Raw genomic sequence first — 24,614 nt, forward strand, 5'->3', positions numbered from 1 at the left:
ACAGTTTATTTTTTCAGTTTCTTATCTTTTTTTGTTTTCCATTTCAATTGAAACACTTTTATTTCTTCTTTACTTTTGTCTTTTTCAAAACATCTTCTTGATCACCTTATTCATCATCGCTTTATCATTCTTGTCTTCGTAACAGCTTTTTTGTCACATAAGAGCCAAGCCTTTCTTAATTTCCCCGGGTCAATACAACAAAAACAAAGAGTTTCTCTGTCTCCATTTTTGGAAGCCATTTTTAACTCTTTCCTTCACTTTTTTAGCTTTTAAGTGTGTGACTTTTCAATGATCTCTCTTCACTTCAACGTGTACTTCAACACCTTTGGAAGGCAAAGTTATTAAAATTAAAATCTTATTCTAATTATCCAAACCTTCATCAATCATTTCATTAATTATTCACTATTAATACCATCATCTTCAGTTTCATTCTTGGTATTTTCCTTCCTTCCTGTTCTTCATTTAATTCATCAAAAAGGTATTTACTTCTTTATTAAATTTTTTTTGTTTTATAAATTTCTCATTCAAATCATGGTGTAATCCATCGAGTGTCACTAATCAAATGTTGTTTTTGTTTTATCTAATTGTAAACCTTTTCTTTCCTCCTCATTTCAATTAATTAAGTACCATTTCAACTATTAATGTTAATTTGAATATGTTTGCTTACAAAAAGTGTTGCCGTTTAACGATAATGCGTTTGTCCAACAATTGTCCTCTCAATCTCAATCAAAACATCAGCCGTTTGAAAAGGTTTGTATCAATTTTCTAGTTTTTTGTATTCTTAATTTCCTTTTGAGTTATTCAGTTGGTTGATCAAACTATTGTAATGATACATGTAATTTATATCATAACAATAATAATAGCAGTGAAATCCATCACCAACGTTCATCTTGTATCATCTAGGGAAGTTGACTTGAAATATTCATCTTGCAGACTCTTTCGTAGCTTTTTATGCTATCAATTATTTGAATTACTTTTCTTCCTGTATTTAACATGTTTGAAACAATCACTGATTAACTTCGAAGCGAATTGTCATGACCACAATAAATGGCTGAAAAAAAGAATGATTTTGATTGAACGATTTATTTCCACTCGTTTGCACTAATTTTGTTAACACAGCTGATACTATGATGTTTTAATATTGACACATTATATCGATCAGTTTCTTTCATTAGAAACCATTTTCTTTGCTAAAAATTTCGATAACATTCATAAACCGAGCATGAATTTGATTACTTGACATGAAAAACGTTAATTTCAGTTAATAATAAACTAATCAAGCACATCAACGTTTCCGAATCACTGAATTGCACAAAAATGTTGATAACAATTTTTTTTAATATTTATTATTTCTCTTTATGTACTTTGAAGATTCACTTGACACAATATATTCATTATTAACGATAACATGTATTACTGATTATTTACAGTTTTACGTTAATTAGTGATCAGCAAATTAGGAAAAAATTTCACTATTAAATAAAGAGCATTTCAGTTGGTATTAATATTGATGACAATAGAAAGATATTTGGCTTACTGGAGATCGAGAAGCATATAAGTAAGTAGAATTGGATTAATTATATTTCATATGATATGAGAATGATATATATTGTTATAATTGAATTAGTATTTGTATATAATTCAGAATAACTTTTCATCTCTGCTTTCGGCTATTAACATTTGTTTTCTGTTTTTTCTCAGGGATTAACATTGAGCTGAACAGTTGAAACATATTTGTACTTTTCTGGAGCTGAACAGCGTGATAATCAATTGATCAAGCAAATCAATGATTCTATTCAAGGATGATCATGGACTGAATGATAAAAGGATAAATTAGATGACCATAATACTAGGAAAGCTTTTTGAAAAGAACTCGCTTTTCTGGTGGTTTTTCTGTTTTCTCTGAAGAACCACCCATTCCTCTGAGAAATGCTTGTATAGCATCACCGAGTATCATGGCATCTACAACATTTGATTCATCCCATTTAACAGCAGCAACGGATGGCGAAGACTCTGAATCTTGATTATCTGCTTCTATAAGAATCTTTTTGTCACTTTTCCCGGTCAATTCATTATCACTACCAATCGTATTTTGTGAATCACAAGTCTTTGTTAATGTTGTTGCTGCGGTTGATGATGAAGGAGATGTTAAAATGGATGACGACGATGATGCTGTTGTTGTCATTGCTGCTGGAGAGTTATCAGCTTCTTTGAACTGAATAGCTTTGGTTTGTCTACTTCTAGTCTCTTTTTCATGTGGCAGATCAAATTTGAGCGATGGTTTTGATGGTACTACAATCCGAGTCTCTATAAATTCAACTGAACCTTGTGAGTCAACTGATCCTCCTGTCGATGAATTTGGTCTAGAATTATTACAATTATTATGAGTAGCGTTATTATTATTTGAGTTATTATTATAGTTGTTATTGGAATCTGCTGCAGGATTTTTCTTAAGAGCACTCTTTTTCATTAATTTACGAGTTGTGTCAATGTTTTCTGCGCCGGTTACTTGGACAACACTATTATAAACAGAGGATGTTTTAAGTATTACTTTACGAGGTCCAATTGATGTGGGTGATGTATCACTATTTTGTTGATCTGATTTCATAATTGAGGGTTTAATAATTGACGTTGTAGTTGTCATAGATGTTGGTGTCGATGATGGCGGTGGTGGTGGTGAATTAGCTGTTATAGATGTTGTACTACTCGCTACTTTTGTTGCCTCTGTTAACAAATTGATCAAATCTTCACGTTTACAGACAATTCCCTCATCTTGGCTACCAGATCGACTTGTCCTGGCTGAACCAGTTCGAGAGTTTGATGATAACCTACGACCCTCACCTTCACCATCTCCAGGACCAGGACTGGTTGAAGCTGATAAACTTTCCTCTCCATCTCCTCGAGGTCCTGAAGATGAACCAGTTGACCGTTTACGAAGTGAGGATAACTTGTTTTTCAACACTTTCCATTCAGATGCTGCTTTGCTGTTACCCGATCTAGTTCGCACCACTCCAGAAGTTGTTTCATTATTTTCCGATAATATCGCTCCATCTGGATGATCTTTGATAATTAATGAATGAGAGGTGACTTCATGTCGAGATGAGGCTTTTGATGCCGGTAAAATTGAAGTTGATATGGCGGAATCACCAGTTGCAGTCACAATTACTGAAGGTTTTGTTGGTGAAACTGAAATGTGCTGATTGCTTTGGCTATGATGCTGATGGTTTTGTTTATTACTTTTCATTGCTCGAATTACCTCAATCGATGATAATGTTCGAGAAAATATTTTAGATGTCTTCCAGCTTATTCGAGTCGAACTTGGTTCACAAGACGATTTAGTTTCAATCGATTCCAAATCATTCTCTGGTTTTGATTGCAATGAATTTTCTTTCAAATTTGGTTCTTTTATCTTGCATGAACGAGAACGAAATGTAGATGAACTTGTCATGGTTTCCAGTTGATTGATCCAAACTTCTTCCCTGCTACTTAATCCAACCAATCTTACTTTGGTTAGCTAATTAATTTAATTGTTACTGATTGATGGTAGCTGTTATTATTCCAGAAATTTCACCCAAGAAAGACTCATTTGTTTGTTTAAGTAACTTGCTCGAAATTGATCATGTCTTGTGTTGACTTTTAAATGAAATTGGATCCAATTGGGAACAACGTCATTGGATTTATTTTCAACATTCAAATTGTTTTTACCACTTGTTGCATGGAAATATTGGAAATAATATCACAAAGAATTAATCACTTGTTCACTAGAATAAGTATTCCTCCAGATTGAAATGTAATTATAAAATGGATCTGTAAAAAGGAGAAAAAAAATCGATTGGAAACATGGAATATCTTCAAATATTGAAGTTACACTGAAGTGAACCTTGTTAGCTGAATGATTAGATCAGCTCATATTTACTCAATGCTGAATATTTGTGATTAACTTCATTTGCAGTAGCTATTGAACTCAATATAATCAGCTAACCTTCAGGCCATTTTCATCTCCCAAAAGTGCAAACATTTTTTATCCTTGTCGATGGTTGAATACACAATTAAATTTATTAATTAACTTCTTTCTCAATACAAATACAAAACAATTTAATTGTTTGGAACAAAAAGTGAACCCAAAAATGAATATATCAAGAATTAAACAAAAACAAGGAATTACATCTTCCCTGGAAATAATCAAATATATAAAACAATCAACAGTCATGACTGGATGACCAAATACATCAAACATTAATGGTAACCATGTCCAACAATGGAGCAGATTGAAAAGCTAAAGCTCAACATGGAATACATTTATCATGAAATGAATCCAGTTTTGATCAATTATAATGAAAGCCATTATAATTAAAACATAATTACCAATGTAACTAAAAATGGGACACATTTAAATAATTGAAAATTATAATTACAATGGTCAATTTGGTTGAAAATCAACGTCAAATTTATTTTTATCATTCAAGTAATTTTAATGTATCATTGCAAAGTTCAAGGTATGGCCAACCTTGAATGATGCCAATCACTGTACCATGTCAACATAAATGGACCCAAGAAAAGCTACAACTGACAGTTGATAATGATTTAACCATTTATCTAAATATCACAATTTAACACTAATATTAAAATGTTGCTGAAATATTATTCTGTAGTTCAACTTGCCATCTAATATTACCTAAATGAAAATAAGTGAAACATTTTTTTTGGTAATATTTTGTTTCAACCATTGAAATGAACCCTTTTTATGCATTATAATGTTCATGCTTACCATAATAGTGTATAATAAATTGTATGAGCAAATAGACTGAATGAAAATGATAAAAAAAGAAGAATTTTAAAGCAAAATATCAAATTTTCAGTTTAATATCTGCTTATTTCAGGGACAAAAAGTAAATACTTTTTGTCATCATGGTATAATAATACTTAAGCAATGATAAATTTCATCTTCAATTTATCTTATAACATTTATCATTTCATGATGTTTAACGTCCTAAGACTACCAGGCAAGTGGTAAAAAACATATCAACCAAATGATGATTTTTGGGTGAAAGTGAATTTATTTTACCTGCAGGCTGTTTCAATTCAATATCCATCTAAATTATCAATAATTTTGTCAGCTTAACTGTCATTATTTTAATATGATCGGTAAACAATAATGAAAAACTGATACCAATATTGGGAAAAACAATTTATTTTGAGAAATGTAATTTCTTGGTTTCTAATTTAAACCAAAAGATTTGCTGCAAAATTTTCTGGTTTGATTATATTTTTGCAGCTGGTTTAATCGATTCAATTGATTTAGCTAATTGAACAGGCTAATTTATAGAGCTTTAATAACCAGAATCAGTTTAATTATGGCTGCATGATAAAGGCAAGTGAAGCTTACAAGGTAAATGAACAAAAATTTAATATCTTGTCTCATTGCTTTGCGCCTTTACATTAAACTCAATCGATATTTTCTCATCTTCTTCATCTTCTTCTTATTTTATCATTTCTTTCATCACAAAGTGCTTGAAATTGGTTGTAATATAACCTTGAACTGAGACTGGTTCAATATTTGATTGAAATAACATTGATTTACAATTGATGACATTTTACATTGATAATAATGTCTTACCACTAAATCATCGCCCAATTTTAACAAGAAAAGCAAAACGATAACCTTTCATATTAACCTTTTTTATGTATCAATCTCAATAGAAATAATTTTGAAACAATTTTTGATTGAATGCTCGCAACAAGAGTCAGAATGCTCATGCTTTGAATGAGTAAAATGTTAAATATAAAACAATTCATCAGTAAATTTACTTTGAACCATTTAATATTTAACCAACATCAAAACACTTTTCCCTAAGATACATTTGTATTGTTTAAAATTTAGGAAAATGAAAAGAGATGACAAATTATGATGAATATGGTAAAGATAATCATGAATATGAATATGAGTATGAATATTAGCATGAATAATTAGATGGAAAGAGTGGAAATGGTTAAACCTTGCCAAACATGAAATTAACTTCAACAGTTATGACAACTTTACATTTGAATGTTCAACTTAATCAACTTTCAGTTTTTTGTTTTTAATGTTTCTCAAGTATTTAAATGATGAACCCTTTTTTTTGGTGAATAAATAAACTCTTGATCAAATAGATTTGGACATTTTTTTGGGACATTTTAATGCTTTTGTAATGTAAACTTGATGTTGATCTTTGAATTGCCAGTGACATTGATTGAGTCAGGTAGGCAAAAAAGAGTCAATTTAGGTGTGTAAAAACAAGGAAAGGTTTTATCGATTATTTCAGTCCTTTTTTGCTGTCTTTCATTCTGAATTCAATTTAAAGATGATGATGATGATGAGCATGAAACTAGATTGGAAAGTGATGTTTAAGTGCATGATAAAGCTGATAATAATAACCTTGCTCCAAATTGTGGATCATTATTTGAGATTGAAGAATGAAAAAAAGCCAAGTTAAAGATATTAAATATGTAAATATATGAGAGAAACCATTTTTCAACAATTTACCAATTGCGATCAATCATTTGTTCAGTTTAACTGCTGAAATGTTGAAAAATCAAGAATTGATTGTTGATCAAGAATGGTCAACAATTTATGTTACTCTTCAACCATCAACATCTAAAGGCTTTCAAATCATTTAACCAGTTTAATCAGTTGATTTGGTTTTTGTTTTGAGTCTCAATTTTGGACTTGTTTTGATTGATTGGCTATCCGTTTATGGGAATTGTTAGCAATTTTGCTTTAATTTTTGGGTTGACAAGGAAGGTTGATTGAGATGAATTAGTCAACTGGAACTGTTGGTTTTAATTAACATTGACATTGATTATTGATTTGATGTTAGTCTAATGAACCTTAAAGCTAATTGGGATTCTTTAACGAGTTAATCACACTTTACCAGTGAAAGGTTTTGATTGTTGGCTTTTTCAAGTGTTGCTCATGATGGAAGGGAAGGGAAACCTGAAAATGATAAGAATGTGTTTAATATTGAGTTTTATTACAACAGTGGCTATTGGGAGTGATAAAGGTTATTTGTGATATAAAAGTGGACAATGAACTTGACAAGTGGACAAACATGATAGGCTGAAAAATTTAATTCCAATTTAATTCACTTCTTACTTGTTATTTGGTATTGATTATTTAATCTGAGCATGTTTATCCGAAACAATACATGCTTTTTGAATAAATTCACAGTCAGAACACTTCCGATTATTCTTGATGTAAGCTTTCTATTACAATAGACTTATTAAAAACAAATGGAAAGGTTATTTGATTGTTGAAACATTAGTTGACGATAATTAGTGTTTAATCAAAATAAGGTTTACCTTGAGACTAAATTTTGAAGTAAAAAGCAAATTCATTTCAACAAGTCAATCCCTTTTGACAATTTTTACCTTATTTTTGTTCACTTTTCAATGGATTCAATGGTAATAACTTGACATTTAAATTATTCAAATCAATTCAAACCTTTCTATTAACTGTAATTATTGTCTGTAAAATGTTCTGTTCACTCTAATGGGCAACAATTAACAACTTCAGGTAACTCTTGACATGACAAGTTGATATTATAAAAGGTAAAAACATTGCTAATTAGTCTAATTGATCAGACTTTAGATAATTATTTTTAGTTGAAGCAAAATCAAGTAAACACGTTTCTGTTATCTAATTTCATGATTCTCATCACTGATGTTCAAGTTTTGGTTAAAGGTTGGAAAGATATTGATCAATTAAAATGAATTGAATCAATTTGGAGATTGAAAAATTGTGGTAAAAAATTTGTTTTGCTTAATATCAATTTGAAGTGTTTTGTGGACAAACAATTTATTTAATTGTGATAATAAATCTTGTAAATCAATAACTTACAAGTGATTAATGAAGCAATGAAGTTGAGGAAGAAAAAAGAGAAAGTCGACTTTTTGTGATTCAATTGAAGGTAAAATGGTCTTTCAAATGTATTTGGTGAAAACATTTTGACAATCATGTTTAATGGGAATTGAATATTTGAAAAGGTAAAAACAAAGACTGGAAAGAGATTGATGAAGATGAGGAAGATGAGGATGAACATGGAAGTAAATAGGATGAAACTTACAAAAATAAAGTAACAAGAATGGAAGAAATTGGAGATAATCGATTTTATCGTCTTTTGTTCAGTCTAACCTGAATCGAGAAATGTTTTTGTCTTCTGTCCTTTTTTTTGCAACATCATCAAGATTGAAGCCATTACGATTCTGCTTATTAATCAATCCTGATTAAACTTGATTCAATAATTGATTGAGACCAAATTGATTAGACATGTAAATAAAGGTTGGTCAAAGTAAAAGGTCAAAGGAGGGAAGAATGTGTTTTTTCGTGGTTTCATCAAAACTCTGACATGATTTGTCCATTGAAACTTTACATTTACATCTAAATGCTGACGATGATTAATATTTTAAAAATGAACCAGAAAATTGGACCGATTCATTTGACATTTCATTTTCATTTTCAGCTTTCCTTTCAAGCCTTTACTTTATGTCATCTTGACTAGTTATTCATCTGAAATTGGAATAATATTGTTCAGAAAAGATGTGAATTGAATGGGATTAACTTTTATATCATGTTTGAAAGAAATGACAAAAAACATTGTTTTTCCTTCACTTCAGTCAAAACCATTTCCATATTAATGGTAACTCGTTTTTTTTGTCTTCAAATATTTTGTAAAGTTCAAAAGATGAAAATAAGTTGATGTCGGTTGAAATTTAATATTGATTGATCATTTTGTTTCATTGTTTCAACTATTATTATTGTTTACTTTTGGAATCTTCTTTTCTCTTTACTCTAGCATTTGATTCTTGACAGGTTTACATTATCAACTGACCTTATTCTGGTCCATTGTGAACACTTGTTAAGTAAAATAGGGAATTATGGGCTTGAAAAAGCTTCCAATCAATAATAATCATTCCAGTGAGAGTAATTTTCATAAATTAACAATAGCCATTCTTACAGGGAATTGAGGGATAAAGATCAGGTAACAATCAGGTTTAACAAGGTAACTGCTTCATACCTTTTAAAAGCATTGATTTAACCATTAAAATGTCTAAATTTCAAGTCAAATGTTTGGTAATGAAAATGAAAACAACAATCAGTGAACGTGATTGGGTTCAATCAGTTTTTACGCTTTTACATTGGACAAGTTAAGCTTCAGATTTTTCTGGTTATCAGAAATCACTTTTTCGCTATTATTTTCCTTCTCTGACAACTTGGATCATTTTAGTTTCAAATCAAACTTCATTGGATTGCTGTTGCCAGAAAAAACGCCTTCTCATGTTAATCCTGATTTCAGTAAATTTTAAATGAAAAAGATTCTATCTTGAAATGTTCTCAATTCCATGGGTGAAAGAGTGAAATTTTTACATAAAAAATGTTCATCCTTTGCACCTTCATTATCATCTTCATTGTGAACACTTTATACAAATACATTTAGTCAACTCTTTTCACCTTTTCTGGTGTTTTGTTTTCATCTTAAAGTCTCTTGTTTTTCATGTTTCAGTTGAACTGAAAAGATTTAGACGAATAACAAGAGCAAGGAAGGAAGGAAGGAAGATAACTTCATCATCCTCATCATCATCATCTTCTTCTTTTCCGGTGGAGATTCTTTCTGCTTCCATATTGACCTATTTATCTGTTTCTTTCCTTCTTAATCAACTCCCTGTAAACTTGTTTACTCAACTAATAACAAGAAACTGTTATCATTAAAGGAGTGAAGACACACAAATATATTGATATTGAATACTAATTTAATGGCAAACATTGCTAACAAGGAAAACAATTGGAACATTTAATCAAGGAAAATCATTGATTTACACATTTCTCAAAAATCGTAATATTTAGACGAAAATGATTGACATTTCAAATCAAAACCAGTCAATCGGACTCATTGATTAACCGATTATGATTTAACAAAAATTAGATTATCTTTGATCATTTTTTCTCGATATAATCAGATTAGCAATGAGTAAAATAGGGTTTCACTTTATATCATAATCAATAGTCTGTGAGCTTAATGATGAAAAAGCCAATTATAAAGATGATTATTTGATGCTAAAATAAAGAAACCAAATTGCCAACTTGAATCGCTTGGGAGTTTTTAACTCCCTTTCAATGGATTGTTTTATGGATAAATTTTGATCCTTCAACTTGAAACAGTTTAATCGTCAATTGTTGTGAATATTTAAATTGTTTTTAGCAAACTCAAGTCTAAAGTTGAGAAGCTGATAAGTTAATTGAAACGGAAAAATAATTAAATTTAAACGTAAACTGGAAAGGGTTGAAAATTGATTAGCCTATTTTAAATTGCTAATCTGGTTAGCTTGTAATGTTATTATACTTTCAATATCAAAATCAATCATTTTCAACCTTCAATTTTATCGCCATCAAAGTGTTCAACTGTTAAAGATTCAAATTTATAATTGCATTGAACAGGTGAAGAGATGAAAAACTGTTACACTAATTCAATTAACCATCAATTCAATCATTGGGTTTAGTTTTTAATCATTTTGAAACAATACAATGTTTGAAAATGAACAATTAACTTTCCATTTTCTGAGCAATAGTGAAAATTTCAATCCTTTCAAGGATTCGAGTTGAAGTTGGAAATGAAGGTTGAATTATTCTGGAAATTCAGTAAATCTTATAAATTATGTTTACCTTTTTATCAACCTTTCTCAATGCTTAAAATGTCATTAAATAATATTTTTTGAAACAACTTTCCAAATGAACTGGGAGTTGAAATGAAAATAATAAAATAATAAGAAATGTTTCTTAATTTCAAATGAAAAGGTTTGATTGTAAAATAGCCTTAAGTCAGTCTTAGATTTGAATAATAAAAGGTAATTCTGAAGATGACATTCTCATGTATTTCATCTTGAAATAATCCATTTACATTGAGAATTGTTATTTTCTTGATATTAATAATAATGTAAAAGAAATGGGAATTAATGTGATTTTAAAATTGTTTTCATTTCAAAATAACTTGCCTTTTCAATTTAACGATTTTGCTCAACTTAAATCATCTCAATTTGGGTTAACAATGAATAAATTATAAAGGTTAACCAATTTGTTGAATCATGCAAATGAAATTATGATTAAAGGAAAGGTCGTAGGTTAATGGGATGGCAAATGAAATTTGAGTAAAGTCTAGTTTTGATATGGATAGTGAATCTTCAGCTTTGGCTTTTGCTAATTCAGGTTTTTTTGGGTAATTTTTAAGATGTTTTGGCCTCTATAAGAGTATAATTTATTATTTGGTTCTTGTTGATAATAATAGGTTTTTTTCAATGAATTTTGGATATAAGATGGTCATGATGATGGTTGGTTATCTCTAGATTATATGAATTATTGGGTAAAATTGGATGACATTGTTAAATGACTGTGCTCTGTTGATCACCTTCAACACACAATTACACATGTAATGATTTGTTGATGAGAAACAAATGGTTTCCATCATTTTTCATTATCAGAGGAACATTATTGTCATGATAACTTGGATTGAACTTGAAATAATGTCTCTGACAGCTTTTATTAATTGCATTTTTGTCTGATCTTTTTATATTACAGATACGAAGCAAGAAAAGGTTGAAAACATGAAATTGGACAACATCAAAAATGAAATGAACATTAAAATATAAATACATTTTTCCCTTGTGTTACATGGAACCAATTAAAGAATGTAAATTTTCAGGTTTTGGGTCATTTTTTGGGTTAAATTGTGATCTTGAAATAGATTCTGTTTTTGTTTCATGATCAATGTTATAATGAATTGAGTTGATTGAAAAGGTTTTGCTGTAAGTAAAGAAATGCTTTCAACGTTCAATTTTATCTACCTTTTCTGACTCTAAACGGTTCTGTTTTGGATCTGTTTAGGTGATAATAATGGTTATTATTTGTTGAACCTTTTAGGTTTATTTATTAGTTTATATTTAATATCAGAAACAAGGTAAGATTGTAAATAATTAATAGCTTATATTAAAGGTAAGGTTTACTTTAATGTCCCAAGTCTTGACCATTATTTTGAATCGGGTTGGATTGTTGGTTAAACTGGTTTTATTGTCTGGTTTTTAGGCCTTCAAGTTAAACATTTGTCTAATGCTTGGGATGTTTGCTAATTATTTTAATTAATATAACAAATGTTTGCTTTATTTCAACTTGTTTAGCTGATTGGGTGATAAATATTGATCATCTTTGGTTCACTTTCATATTGCCAATTATAATTATGAAATAATAATGGAATGAGTTTCATGATAAAATGTCATTAATCAAATTATGAGTAAAAATGAATCCCAAGGAAAACATTGAAACTCAAGTTATCAATTGTTATTAGTAAAGAGGTTTATATCTTACTAATAATCACAGGGATGGATAACAGATGAACTTGTGTTCAATCTCACTATACCCTGGACCCTGTACAGATAAGCTCAGTTATTCAATCTAATTTTTGGCCTTTCAACATTGGCCATGATTGGAAACAGCAATGAAAATTGATTCTTTAACAGCTTTTGTTTTTGGGTTTTTATAAGCTTCTTTTTTGGGTTCCTCAGTTTTTTTATATTATATATGCTTTGGGTTAACTAATATAACTTACTTTCAAGGTAAGAAGTTTTTCATGAAAATAATAAGAATGTTATTTTGAAGGTTGAAAGGTATAATAAAGACAAATAGGTTTGATATGAAACTGGTTTACTCTTGTTAGATTGAGATCAATAAAAGTGAAATGAAACAAAATACAATGAAAGGAGCATTTTATCTGATCGATCAGAATCATCTCATGTCAAGGATAACAATTTAACTTTCAACTTGAATTTGATTTTCAAAATTTTATCCCATTTTACTGTTTCATCTTATAGTCAACATTTAACTTTCATTGTTCACAATCTTTCACCATTTGATTGAGCAAATATATAATAAATCATTTAAAGGATTGAACACCTTTAATCATGTAAATACATATTGATCCATTTCATTTTAACCAACATATATTAGACTATATATCAAGAGTTGACTTTCCCTTTTATCATTATAATCATCTGAATCATCAAAAGTTATAAGAATTGTAAGGAACATCATCTGAAAATAGCAACGTCTACATGAAAAAGAATCAGTTATCAAGAATATTCTTGAGGCTTTATTTTTCTCTCCTTTCATCAACTTCTTGCCTTTTCAATATATTTCATCCTCTTTTTTATATTATTATTATTATTATTATCAAATTAATATTATGTATTATCAGGTAACCTTGAAATGACAGATGAAATAATATATTGTTCATGATGATATTATTAAATCTGAAACATTAAATATGTTTCCACTCATATTAATATATCATAATAAATGTATTGAAAATTTTTCTTCTCTTCATCAATTGAGTTTCATTTTTTCCAACCTTTTGCTTTAGCATGTTAAATGTGGTGGAAATTTCATTCTAGGTGCTTTCAGGTATCAATTCTTGATAAATGTTTATACATTTGACTTTTACTTCGTCAAGTTGCTTCATTTGCTGCAGTTGGAGTCAATTTAAGTTAAATAACTTAAGTGGATGATGAACAGAGGCTTCACTGAAAGGTGACTCTGGAAAGCTATCATTGGATTGTAATTATGTCTGCTTAATATTACAACTGATCAGCTTTATGTTCAACCAATCCATTAGTTGGTCATTACAGACTTGAAATGGTCAATTTTTTACAGTATTATTGGTTAACTATCTTGTCTATTCAATTGTTGCAATTACTTCATTCTGGTGAGAAACAGCTTGTTGCTGCTGTTGTTTAGCTTTCTTTGCCATGTTTTCATCATGATGGTGGATTAAGTTTAATATGAAATTATTTTACAACTTGTTAGACACTTTTCCTGATGCCCATGGTAATGTCACTGGAAATTATTTCAATTTATCAGCAATCAAATAAACAAACAACAACCTGAGGTATTAAATGGAAAGGAACCTTCTTTGGTAAAAGCTGAAGCTCAATGTTTAGCTTTTTTAGTCTCTTCCCTGCTGAGTTAACTTGTAAAATTGTCGTTGATTTAATTGAATGGTGTACATTAAAATTGGATCAATCATGAGCAAAAATAATTGAATTCATCATCAGTTGATCACAGGTTATAAATTGTAAAATTAAAAAAACTGGAAAATTTGAAATCAGAAAAGGTTATGAAAAATGGTTTAGTAGTCAAATGTTGGATTTTGGAGGGAGATTGGTTTTTACTGATGGAAAAACTGTCTCTCGTGTTATATTTACTATTTAGTTGATTATATTGTTGGTTCACTTAAAAAAGGAATCAAATATCTCGACAAAGAGTTAAAACAAATAAATAATTGAAAAATTAAATTGCTTACCAATCGAATCGTTATTGAGTTAAATCCAACGGCTTGTGATTGGTAATAAGAGATTTACGGCTGATGGTGGTGTTGTTAATGGTGACGGTTTAGTTGTGCCAAACTCAAATTGCACGGAATGTCAATTTAATAAAATTAAAGCTGACTATTTCGATTCGCACTCTGTCTATTTAAACGTGGATACTATCATGCTTATTAGACCATAATAAAATATGAACTGAATTGTTTCCTAGTGGCTTTCAGATTTCTATAAGATGTCGCTTCCATCTGAATCAAAAGCTGAATCTCTTGTACTGATCAACATTTAACCATCATTTAGTATTCTTATTAGTATTAGTGTTTCCATCTATGAGTTTTATTGGTATTATACAGTTTAGAAGCTTAGAAAGCAACAGATTTTTGCATTTATTACGCTTTTAATCAAAATTCATTTTATTACTGACCATGTTTGATTAAATATTTCACATTGAAAGGACTGGACATTTAAATCTCAAATTACTAAGCATTTGAATTAACCTGACGCTTATTGACAACTACTTCATAGGATGAATAGTAAATTATTGTTTGTGAGTATTTGTTTGAAGAAAGCAAACATGGAAAATCAATAATTATATTCAGAATATTTATTTCCTAAAATTATAATTAAAAATTTTGAGGAAAATTAAAAAATTTAAATTGCGTTACAAATCATTTTGTTTTTTTACGAATTGTTATTAGGAAACATCCCCTACTTTATGAGCATAAGCATTGGTGTATTATTTCCGTTTCCTTTATTTAGTTCAACACTGACTTAGATTGTTAAGTCTCATCTTTTATTTTTAAGTTGTGTTAAATTGTTTATCTAATTTAATTAATTAATTTAAGGATGAAAGTCAGCGGCAAGGTAAGTCTATTTATCATGATTTTGTCCTATTTTTTGATAAATTAACTTGTGTATCTAATGTTGTAAAGAGGTTTAAAGTCTTGTGGCTACTTCTAACCCGGTATTTTAGTTTAATTGATATCATGTTAATTGTTGTATATTTGTCTTTCCTTCTAAATGCTTACCATTTTAGAGGACAACTTTGTCTAAGGTGGTTTTTGATTAAGATGCTCTTTCTGTTTTTAATGCTTTATCTATGGTTTATTAATTATTCTTTTCTCTTCTATCTTTTAGCTCCGACAATATATTATTGTGGGTCGTAAGATCCCATCTAAACAGGACCCAAGTCCTCAACTTTTCCGTATGTCAATCTTTGCACCGGATCATGTAGTTGCTAAGTCTCGATTCTGGTATTTCCTTAAGCGTCTTAAGAAGATCAAGAAGGCTAATGGTGAAATTGTTAACATTAAGCAAGTCCAAGAGAAGAAACTGAATGATCGCGTCAGAAACTATGGCATATGGCTCAGATACAACTCACGTACAGGAACACACAACATGTACAGAGAATATCGTGATGTTTCAGTTGCTGATGCTGTTACCCAATGCTGTAAGTATTTTGCGGTCACTATTACATCACAGTTTTCCACATGCACATTTATTAATCTTTAAACTCATTCTCTGCCTTTCAATCTTTCAGATCGTGATATGGGTGCACGTCATCGAGCTCGAGCCGATACTATTCAAATTATCAAGATCCAATCTATCCCTAATTCTAAGTGTCGTCGACCCAATGTGAAGCAATTCCACAAGGCTAAATTACGATTCCCACTTCCAACCAAGATTGACAGGAGGTTCCATTCTCCTCGGTTCACAACCAGAATACCTGAGGCTCGACTTCTTTAGGTTATTATAATCAAGTGAATCCTGTAACTTGTTTGAAACCAATAAAAACATTCAATAATGGATGTTAAATGCTTTTTTGAATCGAAAATTTGTTCATGCTTAGATACAGAAAGTTATTTTCTTGGCTTGATTATTAACACTTTTAAAACTTGACAGGTCTGATTTAATCAAAAATTAGTCAACAATTAATTTAATATTCACAGAAGAGTCACAATTTGGCAATTGAGATAGTTACATTGAGAATTATTAGGATGTTTAAGCTGAGACTGTTTCTTCGCGAGTCATACCCCAGTTTAAGTAGTCAGCTCTTGTGGCAGCTTGATATTCATCAATCAGTTCTTGAACAACTTCTTTAGAAGAATCGAGTTCATCAAGACCATCTTTGAATAATGATTCTTTCCTGAATTCGTCAAGGAAAGCTTCTCTTTTTCGTAATTTACCATATTGAGACAGTGTTCGAACAAAAAGCTACGAGAAAAATGAAATGAAATTGATTAATAAGAACATTTAAAGTAGAAATGAACTAAACTTACATTAGATATTGATGTATGATTGGCGAGCATCAAACCTGAAACTCGGTGAGAAGTTTGTATGTAAGGAGATTTTTTAGACAGGGCTACTTGTACACCAGCAGGTCCCCATGGCACAAATTGAGCCAATTTTCTTTCTCTTGTCCTCTGTAGACTTTTATGCACTTGAGTAGGATCAACTTCTCCTTGAATAATATTCAAAATAGAGATGTAACAATGGCCCTGGTTCTTATCATGCATCGCTGTTGAAACCATCATATTTGATGGTTGAAGTAATCTCCTCATCACATCCAGCACAGTTGTTTTACGAATATTTGTCGCTTCTTGATCTGTTGTCAAAGGTGTATATCCTGTCATCAGAAAATGAAGTCGTGGTGTAGGAATGAGAGGTGCTATTAAACCAATCAGATCATTGTTCATGTAGCTTGGGTATCTTAAAGTAGCTGTACTGACAGACATAATAGTTGAAACCTGCGATAAAACAAAACATTTACATTTGTTAGTAGAAATTTGATGAAATGAGATTTTCAATCTTAAAAAATGATGGGTACTTACAAGAGAGTTTATTTGGCCAAATGAAGGATTGGTAAGCTTCAATCTTTCCACAGCTATTCTGTTGAGAGCCGTGTTATCTAAAACAACGACACAATCAGCATTTAATGCTAGTCGTTTAAGAGTTAACAAAGAGTTATATGGCTGGACAACGACATCACTGATTTCATCTTGATTTGGAAAAACTGAATATGTTTGAATGAGCTTTTTAGGGAATCTGTCATTGAGTTTTTCTAACATAAATGAACCCAAACCAGACCCAGTACCACCAGCAATCGAATGGCAGAGCACAAAACCTTCGAGCGAGTCACTTCCATCAGCTTCACGATCAATGATATCAAACACATCTTCGTAAAGTTTACCCTCACCAGAAGAAAAACCTCGAGCCCAGTTATTACCAGCACCTCCTCCATCTTTTGAAAGATATACATTTTCTTGGTTATATAACTTAGAGTATGGAGAGTTCAGGATGGTATTGATTACTCTGGGTTCCAAATCAATCAGTACAGCTCTTGGTATATAGTGGTTATCATCAGCTTGGTAAAAGAAAACGTCCTTTCTATCATATCCTTCATTAGTGGCAAAATCTTCCAAAACTCCTTCAGGACTAATACCATGTTCAGCACACACTTTCTTCCAAAATTCAAAGCCAATCTGGTTTCCACATTGGCCCAGCTGAAGGGTTATCATTTCACGAGGCATAATGAAAAAAAATTATTATTTGGTTCTCAAAAAAGATAAGTTATTATAACTCAAAGAAAACAAAACATACACAAAAAGAAACAAGACAATATAAACAGCTTCAATTCAAAATTGTGGCGCCAATTATCCACAATGTATATGGGGGTCATCTAAGAATTGACTAATAACTATAAGAGTTTTTACGACGGTAACAATTACAGGATGATTAAAACAATATTTGACAATCATTTGCTTTCTGTGTAAAAAATTTAATTTATTTTATTCATAATCAAAGTTTTTAACTGAAATTTTTTCAATTACAAGCAAAGGAAAAGGTTAACAAAAATGTTTTAGATTCATTCTTGCGTTACATTTATTTAAATTAAAATTCTGATTATACTTTAATTTAAAGTTTTTCAAATCAAATTTATCAAGTTATTACAAAGTTTATATTAAGAGGATTTAGACGGAACATACAGAGACTATTCTGGGTGGACAAACAGCACATTGTACCTTACAGCACCAAACAAAACTACAATTACAGTTGAAATTATTCGTATCTAACACTTCTTTTACATTATATCCACATTGGCGGCACAATTTATTACAATTACTTTTATCATCGTCAGTTTCCATAGATCCATTGGTTCGAGAGCCTTTTGCACATTGTCTACCAAGAGTCCCAATTGAACCAGCAGAACGATTTGGGTAACAGTAATCAGGCGATTCTTCTTGGTAAATTAAACTTGACTGGAAGGGTTTAAAAGAAGCAACTTTCTCCAAATCATTCTCTTCTCCAACTTTTTTTGCCATTTTATAAGCCAGCTTCAACCGTTTACCAATCCAATGGAAATCATTTATCTTCAACCAACAGGACTTCATGTTACACGATCCAGAGACACCGTGACATTTACAAACTTTTTTCATGGTTTTTTGAACAATCTAGAGGTGAACAACAAATATAATAATGTAATGATAATTTAGCAAAGTTAGATTGATGAAAAAATGAGATTAGTTGCGCTATCTAACCTGTCGTCCAACTTGATTGTTATGGATATTGATAGATCCCCAAGTATCTAGTCTTTCCTTTTTATCGACAAAGTCTCGAGTGATTTTAATGGCATTTTTAATTGCTGCCGAACATCCTTTAACAGAAAAATCGTCTGGGTTCTTGTCAACGCTACAGGTACAGTTTTTATGTTGACCAGTTTGACATTTGGTCACAATTGTGTGAACGATAGCAGCATTCATAACTGCATGCATGAAGGCTGACTCTTTCGTCGCTAATCAAACAAAAATGAAAAATAGACAGAAAGTTGTATTAAACAATATTAAACAATTGAAATGGGTTTCGCAAAAGCAAATTAAATAGTCAACATACCTTTAATACGATTTCTTTTTGCTGGGTTTAATATATTTCCATAAGCACTTTCAGGACAATTCCACCTGGACCATTTGAATTGATATTGACATTCCTGTTGACCGACTTGTATTCCTAATGCAATTAAATCAATGTAAGGTTCAATAACACTTCCACCGGTGACCATAAAATTTCCGATTGACCAAAAACTGGCTGGAGAGGGTAGGACTGTAAAAACGACAATTAAAACAACCAGTAAAAACATATTTGTTGAGATGATGAAATGATAAGAAAAATTAAAGTTGAACTTTTTGATGTTTCGAATGGTTGACGGTAATGTGGATAGCGATATCTGATTGTTGAAGATGAGAGTGATAGTGAAGTATGTTCAGAGACACCAACAATTGGGGCGTTGAAACAATTTGATTTGACCAGTCGCAGCCTCACTTAGAGCTAATTGGATTATAAAATGGTCCATAGTTGCTTGTGACAATCTTCCGAAGGCTAAAAGTGACAGCTTCCAATGAATTGGGTATTATCTGGTCAACACGTAGTAAAAACGAGTGAAAGTATAAAGAGTGTAATATTCGGGAGAGAAGAAAGAGAAACCCCATGAAGAAAAGATTTTCCTCTTTCAGCCAGCTTTGAGACATATGACAGATACTCTTAATTGTTATGCTTACACTTTCATCTTCTTCCTCTTTCCCCTCCGGTCGATGGGTCCTTGCTGAGTATCCTCATCTTTAATGAGCTATCTTTAGTGAATGTTTGACCAGTTTAGGAACACAAGCCGCTAGAAGGCGAGTAAAAAATAATGAAATGAACATTGAAAAGCCTTTTTCTTGGAAATAAGGTTAACAGATTTGTCTTTAGTGAGAAAAATGAAAGGATTAAAATTTTAACCGCGTAAAGATAAGGATTAACAATTGAGGTATCAATATTAATTTCCGAGAAAAATTTATTAACGAGTGTAAGAGATATAAATGTTTTTAGCTAGCGCAAGTATTTATTATAAAATTTATTCTTTGTAGATAACATTGATATCATAATAGACGTGTTCAGCGAGCACATTATGGTATTTAATGAAACGATACTCCGAAGGAGGCAACCAAACCAAATGAAGCACATTTTCCTGAGGAGTACATCTATAAAACTCTTCTCCTGTTTCTTTGTTAACATAGCTTATATAACCTCCATGGGTTTGACAGGCACCGGCAACATGATCAAATGCAAAATGAACATCGAGAACACCTTGAGGAGCCAAAACGTCTTCATCGTCGGTAGCTAAACTATAACTTCCAGGTTGCCATCGACGAATTATTATAGTTGCTCTTGGGTCTAACCTTTTATCTTTAAGCCAGGAAGTCGGTCTTTCTTTTTTTACAACTTTTACTGGTGCGTCCTGGGACTTCGATGTTCCTGGTATTGGATCAATATCAGGTGACATTCTCCAAGGCGTTGGTCTTCTTAAAGATGCTGGTTTTACTGGCGTCGGAGGTTTTTTAGATGTTGATGGTCTCTCTAGCGTTGGCGATTGTTTAGATGTTGATGGTCTCTCTAGCGTTGGCGATTGTTTGGATGTTGATGGTCTCTCTAGCGTTGGCGATTGTTTGGATGTTGATGGTCTCTCTAGCGTTGGCGATTGTTTAGACGTTGATGGTCTCTCTGGTGTCGGTGGTTGTTTAGATGTTGATGGTCTCTCTGGAGAACTCGAAGAAGCAGTTTTCTTAGGAGATGCTAGTTTTTTTAGAAATTCTGGTTTTGGTGGTGTTGGTGGTCTCTCCGAAGAAACAGTTCTCTTAGGAGATGCTGGAGTAGCTGTTTTTTTAGAAGTTGATGGCTTCTCTGGCGAATACAGAGGTCGGGATCCTGTTGTTTTCGGAGATTCTGGTGAATTTGGTGATGGTGGAAATTGACCATAAAGTACATTGGCGGCAATGGGCTCACCTCTTTCAATAGCAGTAGCAATATCCAAAATTTCAGTGTCACATTCTATATCTTCAGCAGTTTCAGCATCAGGCGATTCATCCATACGATATTTTGCAAATTTTAGTTGAATTTCTACTTCTGGTGCAGCGAATGCCAGGGCATGTAGCTTGCATCCAGTAAAGTTAAACATAGTTAGAAACATTGCCTCGCAAATAAAAAATCGAAGACAATCTTTAACAATATTAGGTAATAAATCTTCCGGTAGAACTTCGTATCTCCGTCTGTTTGGTGGACCTATAAACATCCAGCCATCTGCTTCTCGTAGAGCTTTGACTACTTCTTTAAATTTTTCCTTACGCATGAAACCAGGAAGATAAACATATCCATTCTCTTTGAATAGAGCCTGTATCCTCATTTGACGCGATTTTGAAAAATACATCTTGTGCATCCAGTTATCAATGTATATATGGTCATCTGAAACATTAGCAGGTCTGATTTCAGATATCTGTGGTTCTGGGTCCCTAATAATTTTTGCTGGAGGGAAAACGCCATGGAACCATCCATTAATTGTTATTCGGTCATGCTCAGGAACAATAACCTCAGAGACTTGATGATGAGTAATGGGGGATATCTCAAAAAAAATAAGTCTGTTGTATTCGGGTATTATGCTGGTAATGGGTTTAGTAGGATCATTGTGTTCTGAAAGAGAAAAACTTATTTAGTTTCGGGTATGTATTGAGCAAAATTAATGATATCATTTGAAGATTAAAAATGGTACAAACGGTTGATTAAGATACTTACTGTTTGTTCCAAAAAAGTCTAGTGTACCTCCGTATTCTTTTTTCCACTTTTTACTAAGATAAAGCACGAAAGCGATCCGCTTATCCTCATAAACGTCATCATGGCAAAGCAAATAGTTAGTAAATGAATATTTAGAAGCACTAAGCGTCAATTTGTCTTTACGCAAAGGGAATCCAAACATATAAGACATAAAAGGGACAAGTTTATCGACGAAGGTGTACTCTAAGGATTGGACAAGACGATTTTTTGAAAATTCATCATCATTCCCTTGATAATATTCAAACATATCAGCGCTTCTTTTTTCATAGGGTAATTTAAACGTCAAGTATTTACGAAGTTTTTCTAAATAGTCTCGATCCTGGATAAAATTTTTGATTGTACACACTTTAAAAGGGTCCAATATCATGTCAAAATCTTCAGGCTTTTCAACCGGACTTGGGCGGTCACTAGAGCCATGTGAAGGATCTGGAATCGAGATAGAGCCGGAGATGGAACTAGCGCCAGATCCAGGGCCAGAGCCACCGCCAGAGCCAGATCCAGACCCAGAGGAAGAGGAAGAGGTATGGTACAAGTGAGAACCAGAGCTAAAACTGGAAGTCGCTGTAGAGCCAGAATCAGAGCTAGGACTTGGACTTGGGTCAGGCCCCCCGCCCGCACTAGATGAGGCAACAAAACCAGAGGTACCAGGTGCATCGAGACTAATGGGTCGAGCTGGTGCAGAAGGCACTTTAAATGGCTCATCAAGTTGCTTTCGAGGAGATTTTCGAGATGATTGAGACCATTCAGGCGAAGGTGAACGTTTATTAAACATTCGAGGTGAACGCCGCTGAGGTGATACTCTGAATGCATAATCAGGGGGAATAGCGAGAGGAGAAGGTGTTCTCTTGACTATCTCAGGCTCATCTTTTATCTCGGGTTTGAAACATGCAACTCTATAGGGAGATTCAGGACGAGAGCGATCATCAGAAAGTGGCGGTGTTGGAGTTGTGAATGGAGATGGAGAAGCATACGACAACTCGATGAGAGGTGAAAGACGCGTATCCTTTTCTTTCTCATCTCTCTCTTTTTTCTTTTGCCCTCGAGCAGGATGGTTTTCAAGATCTACACCATATTCCGAATCAGGAGAAACAAAGGTGCAAGAAGATGGAGCGGGAGAAGCAATAACAGCACCTTGATATAGTTGTCTAATAGCTTCACGAGACTCAGTAATACAAGGGTTTAACTCAATAAATTCAACATCATCTTCCATTTTAAGTGATTTACATCGACCAGAAAAAGTAACTGAATCTCCTCTATTAGATCTTAAAGACTTTTGTTTATTTTTTTTCTTGTTTTTTAATGCCATTTTTCCAGTCATCTTAGACTCCCTCAGTTTTGGAAAGAATCAATCAAATCACATTAAGCAGTAGTCTCCCCCAATTTGATTTTACTGTACTCTTGTCATACAACTATAAGCAATAGTTAAATTAAAAAAGTCTCAAAGGGGGATGGTAAAGAGACTGAAAAAGAGAAGTAATCAAATTAGTGTACACTAACATTTTGCTGTGATTGTTAAACAGATTTCGCAAAATAATATTAAAATTAACTTACGTATGTAAATATTTAACCAAGGTAGACAAAAATTAAATAGTAGTAAGCCTCGAAAGCATAGATCAGACTTAACGTAGATTTTGAAGATATTGATTCGTAGTCTCTTGTTAAACGTTGTTTTTGAATTTTCTTTTAAAAATCACTCTATCACCGAGTTAGAAACAATCTTTAACTTTTGAAAAAATTAAATATCACAGATTTAACAAAATAACTTAATTAACAAAGGCGCAGCAAAAGCAGATGGAACACGATGAAAAATGCGAGCGATATAAGAATTATCAACCATGCTTTTTTATTCTGTTATTATGCAACCTATGAATAGATAATAATCAATATAAGCTTAAGTTTGTTTAGAAAATAGCATTTTTAATGCTTATCCTATTAACTACTATCTAGTCTAAAAATTCTTCTCATTAATTATTGTAAAAAAAACTAAATTACAGCATGATTCTTATTAATTTAATTTTGAACATGAGGTAAAATTGAATTAGCGCGCCTAAATAAAACATATGACTGCTGTTTTATAGATACTTTTCTTGTACAGTTATCATCAAAGAGTATAAGTTTTTGGTTATCTTAAATGAGTTCTGTACTTCAACATCAAATCTTCATGCTCATCTAATCCAAATGATTTTAAAATTGTGTAACATTGCAACATGAGATTGGAAGGACTTCAAGCTTTAAAAGGGTTGAAAATTTTGTGGTGCAACGATAATCGATAGAACGATTAATGATAGACTTTCGAAGGCGAGAAAAAAAAGAATTGTTCTTTTACTCTTATATTATTGATATTTTAATGACACTTTAAGAAGATAAAGAAGAAGGGAAGGTTATTGATGACGAGGAGAAATATGAGATGGATAAGCATATATAAATAAATCTATTAAAGTTAATTAATTTGTTCAAGTTTGTAATCCAGCTTCTTCTCTGGTTTTTATTGTCTATGCGTTTTTGCGTGTTCTTGTTGCAACTCTTTTTTCATTTCGTTTCCTTTGTCACTACTTGAGATAAAATTTACGCTGAACAAC

The 24,614-nt window shown here is 31.8% G+C and overlaps 5 protein-coding genes and 1 long non-coding RNA gene across 6 annotated transcripts; 2 read left to right on the top strand and 4 right to left on the bottom strand.

Moving 5' to 3' along the window:
• The first annotated feature begins 65 nt into the window (after positions 1–65).
• On the top strand, positions 66–1,842 carry LOC112539387 (uncharacterized). Its single transcript, XR_003083218.2, has 4 exons — positions 66–478; positions 625–750; positions 1,431–1,558; positions 1,702–1,842. It is a non-coding gene; the product is annotated as an uncharacterized LOC112539387 (long non-coding RNA).
• LOC107367070 (uncharacterized) lies at positions 1,323–14,665 on the bottom strand. The gene is made up of 2 exons (XM_015934738.3): positions 14,379–14,665; positions 1,323–3,807 (listed from the first exon to the last, which is right to left on the bottom strand). The coding sequence occupies exon 2, from the start codon at positions 3,446–3,448 to the stop codon at positions 1,850–1,852; it is 1,599 nt and encodes a 532-aa protein (XP_015790224.1). The 5' UTR covers positions 3,449–3,807; positions 14,379–14,665; the 3' UTR covers positions 1,323–1,849.
• Positions 14,666–15,163: 498 nt separating this feature from the next.
• Positions 15,164–16,205, top strand: RpL18A (ribosomal protein L18A). The gene is made up of 3 exons (XM_015934773.3): positions 15,164–15,261; positions 15,535–15,847; positions 15,938–16,205. The coding sequence occupies exons 1-3, from the start codon at positions 15,244–15,246 to the stop codon at positions 16,141–16,143; spliced, it is 537 nt and encodes a 178-aa protein (XP_015790259.1). The 5' UTR covers positions 15,164–15,243; the 3' UTR covers positions 16,144–16,205.
• Positions 16,206–16,305: 100 nt separating this feature from the next.
• On the bottom strand, positions 16,306–18,004 carry LOC107367098 (tubulin gamma-1 chain). Its single transcript, XM_015934772.3, has 3 exons — positions 17,229–18,004; positions 16,677–17,144; positions 16,306–16,611 (listed from the first exon to the last, which is right to left on the bottom strand). Exons 1-3 carry the CDS (start codon positions 17,925–17,927, stop codon positions 16,399–16,401), a joined length of 1,380 nt encoding a protein of 459 aa, XP_015790258.1. The 5' UTR covers positions 17,928–18,004; the 3' UTR covers positions 16,306–16,398.
• Positions 18,005–18,288: 284 nt separating this feature from the next.
• On the bottom strand, positions 18,289–19,995 carry LOC107367025 (protein Wnt-8a-like). The gene is made up of 3 exons (XM_015934685.3): positions 19,288–19,995; positions 18,936–19,189; positions 18,289–18,848 (listed from the first exon to the last, which is right to left on the bottom strand). Exons 1-3 carry the CDS (start codon positions 19,529–19,531, stop codon positions 18,369–18,371), a joined length of 978 nt encoding a protein of 325 aa, XP_015790171.1. The 5' UTR covers positions 19,532–19,995; the 3' UTR covers positions 18,289–18,368.
• A 205-nt stretch (positions 19,996–20,200) lies between these two features.
• On the bottom strand, positions 20,201–24,108 carry LOC107366886 (Prolyl 3-hydroxylase sud1). The gene is made up of 3 exons (XM_089268782.1): positions 23,587–24,108; positions 21,997–23,495; positions 20,201–21,894 (listed from the first exon to the last, which is right to left on the bottom strand). Exons 2-3 carry the CDS (start codon positions 23,351–23,353, stop codon positions 20,285–20,287), a joined length of 2,967 nt encoding a protein of 988 aa, XP_089124908.1. The 5' UTR covers positions 23,354–23,495; positions 23,587–24,108; the 3' UTR covers positions 20,201–20,284.
• Positions 24,109–24,614: the final 506 nt, after the last annotated feature.

Source organism: Tetranychus urticae, chromosome 3, assembly GCF_039701765.1.
Source record: "Tetranychus urticae isolate SD_2017Ah chromosome 3, NJAU_TeUrti_SD_1.0, whole genome shotgun sequence".
NCBI lineage: Eukaryota > Metazoa > Arthropoda > Arachnida > Trombidiformes > Tetranychidae > Tetranychus > Tetranychus urticae.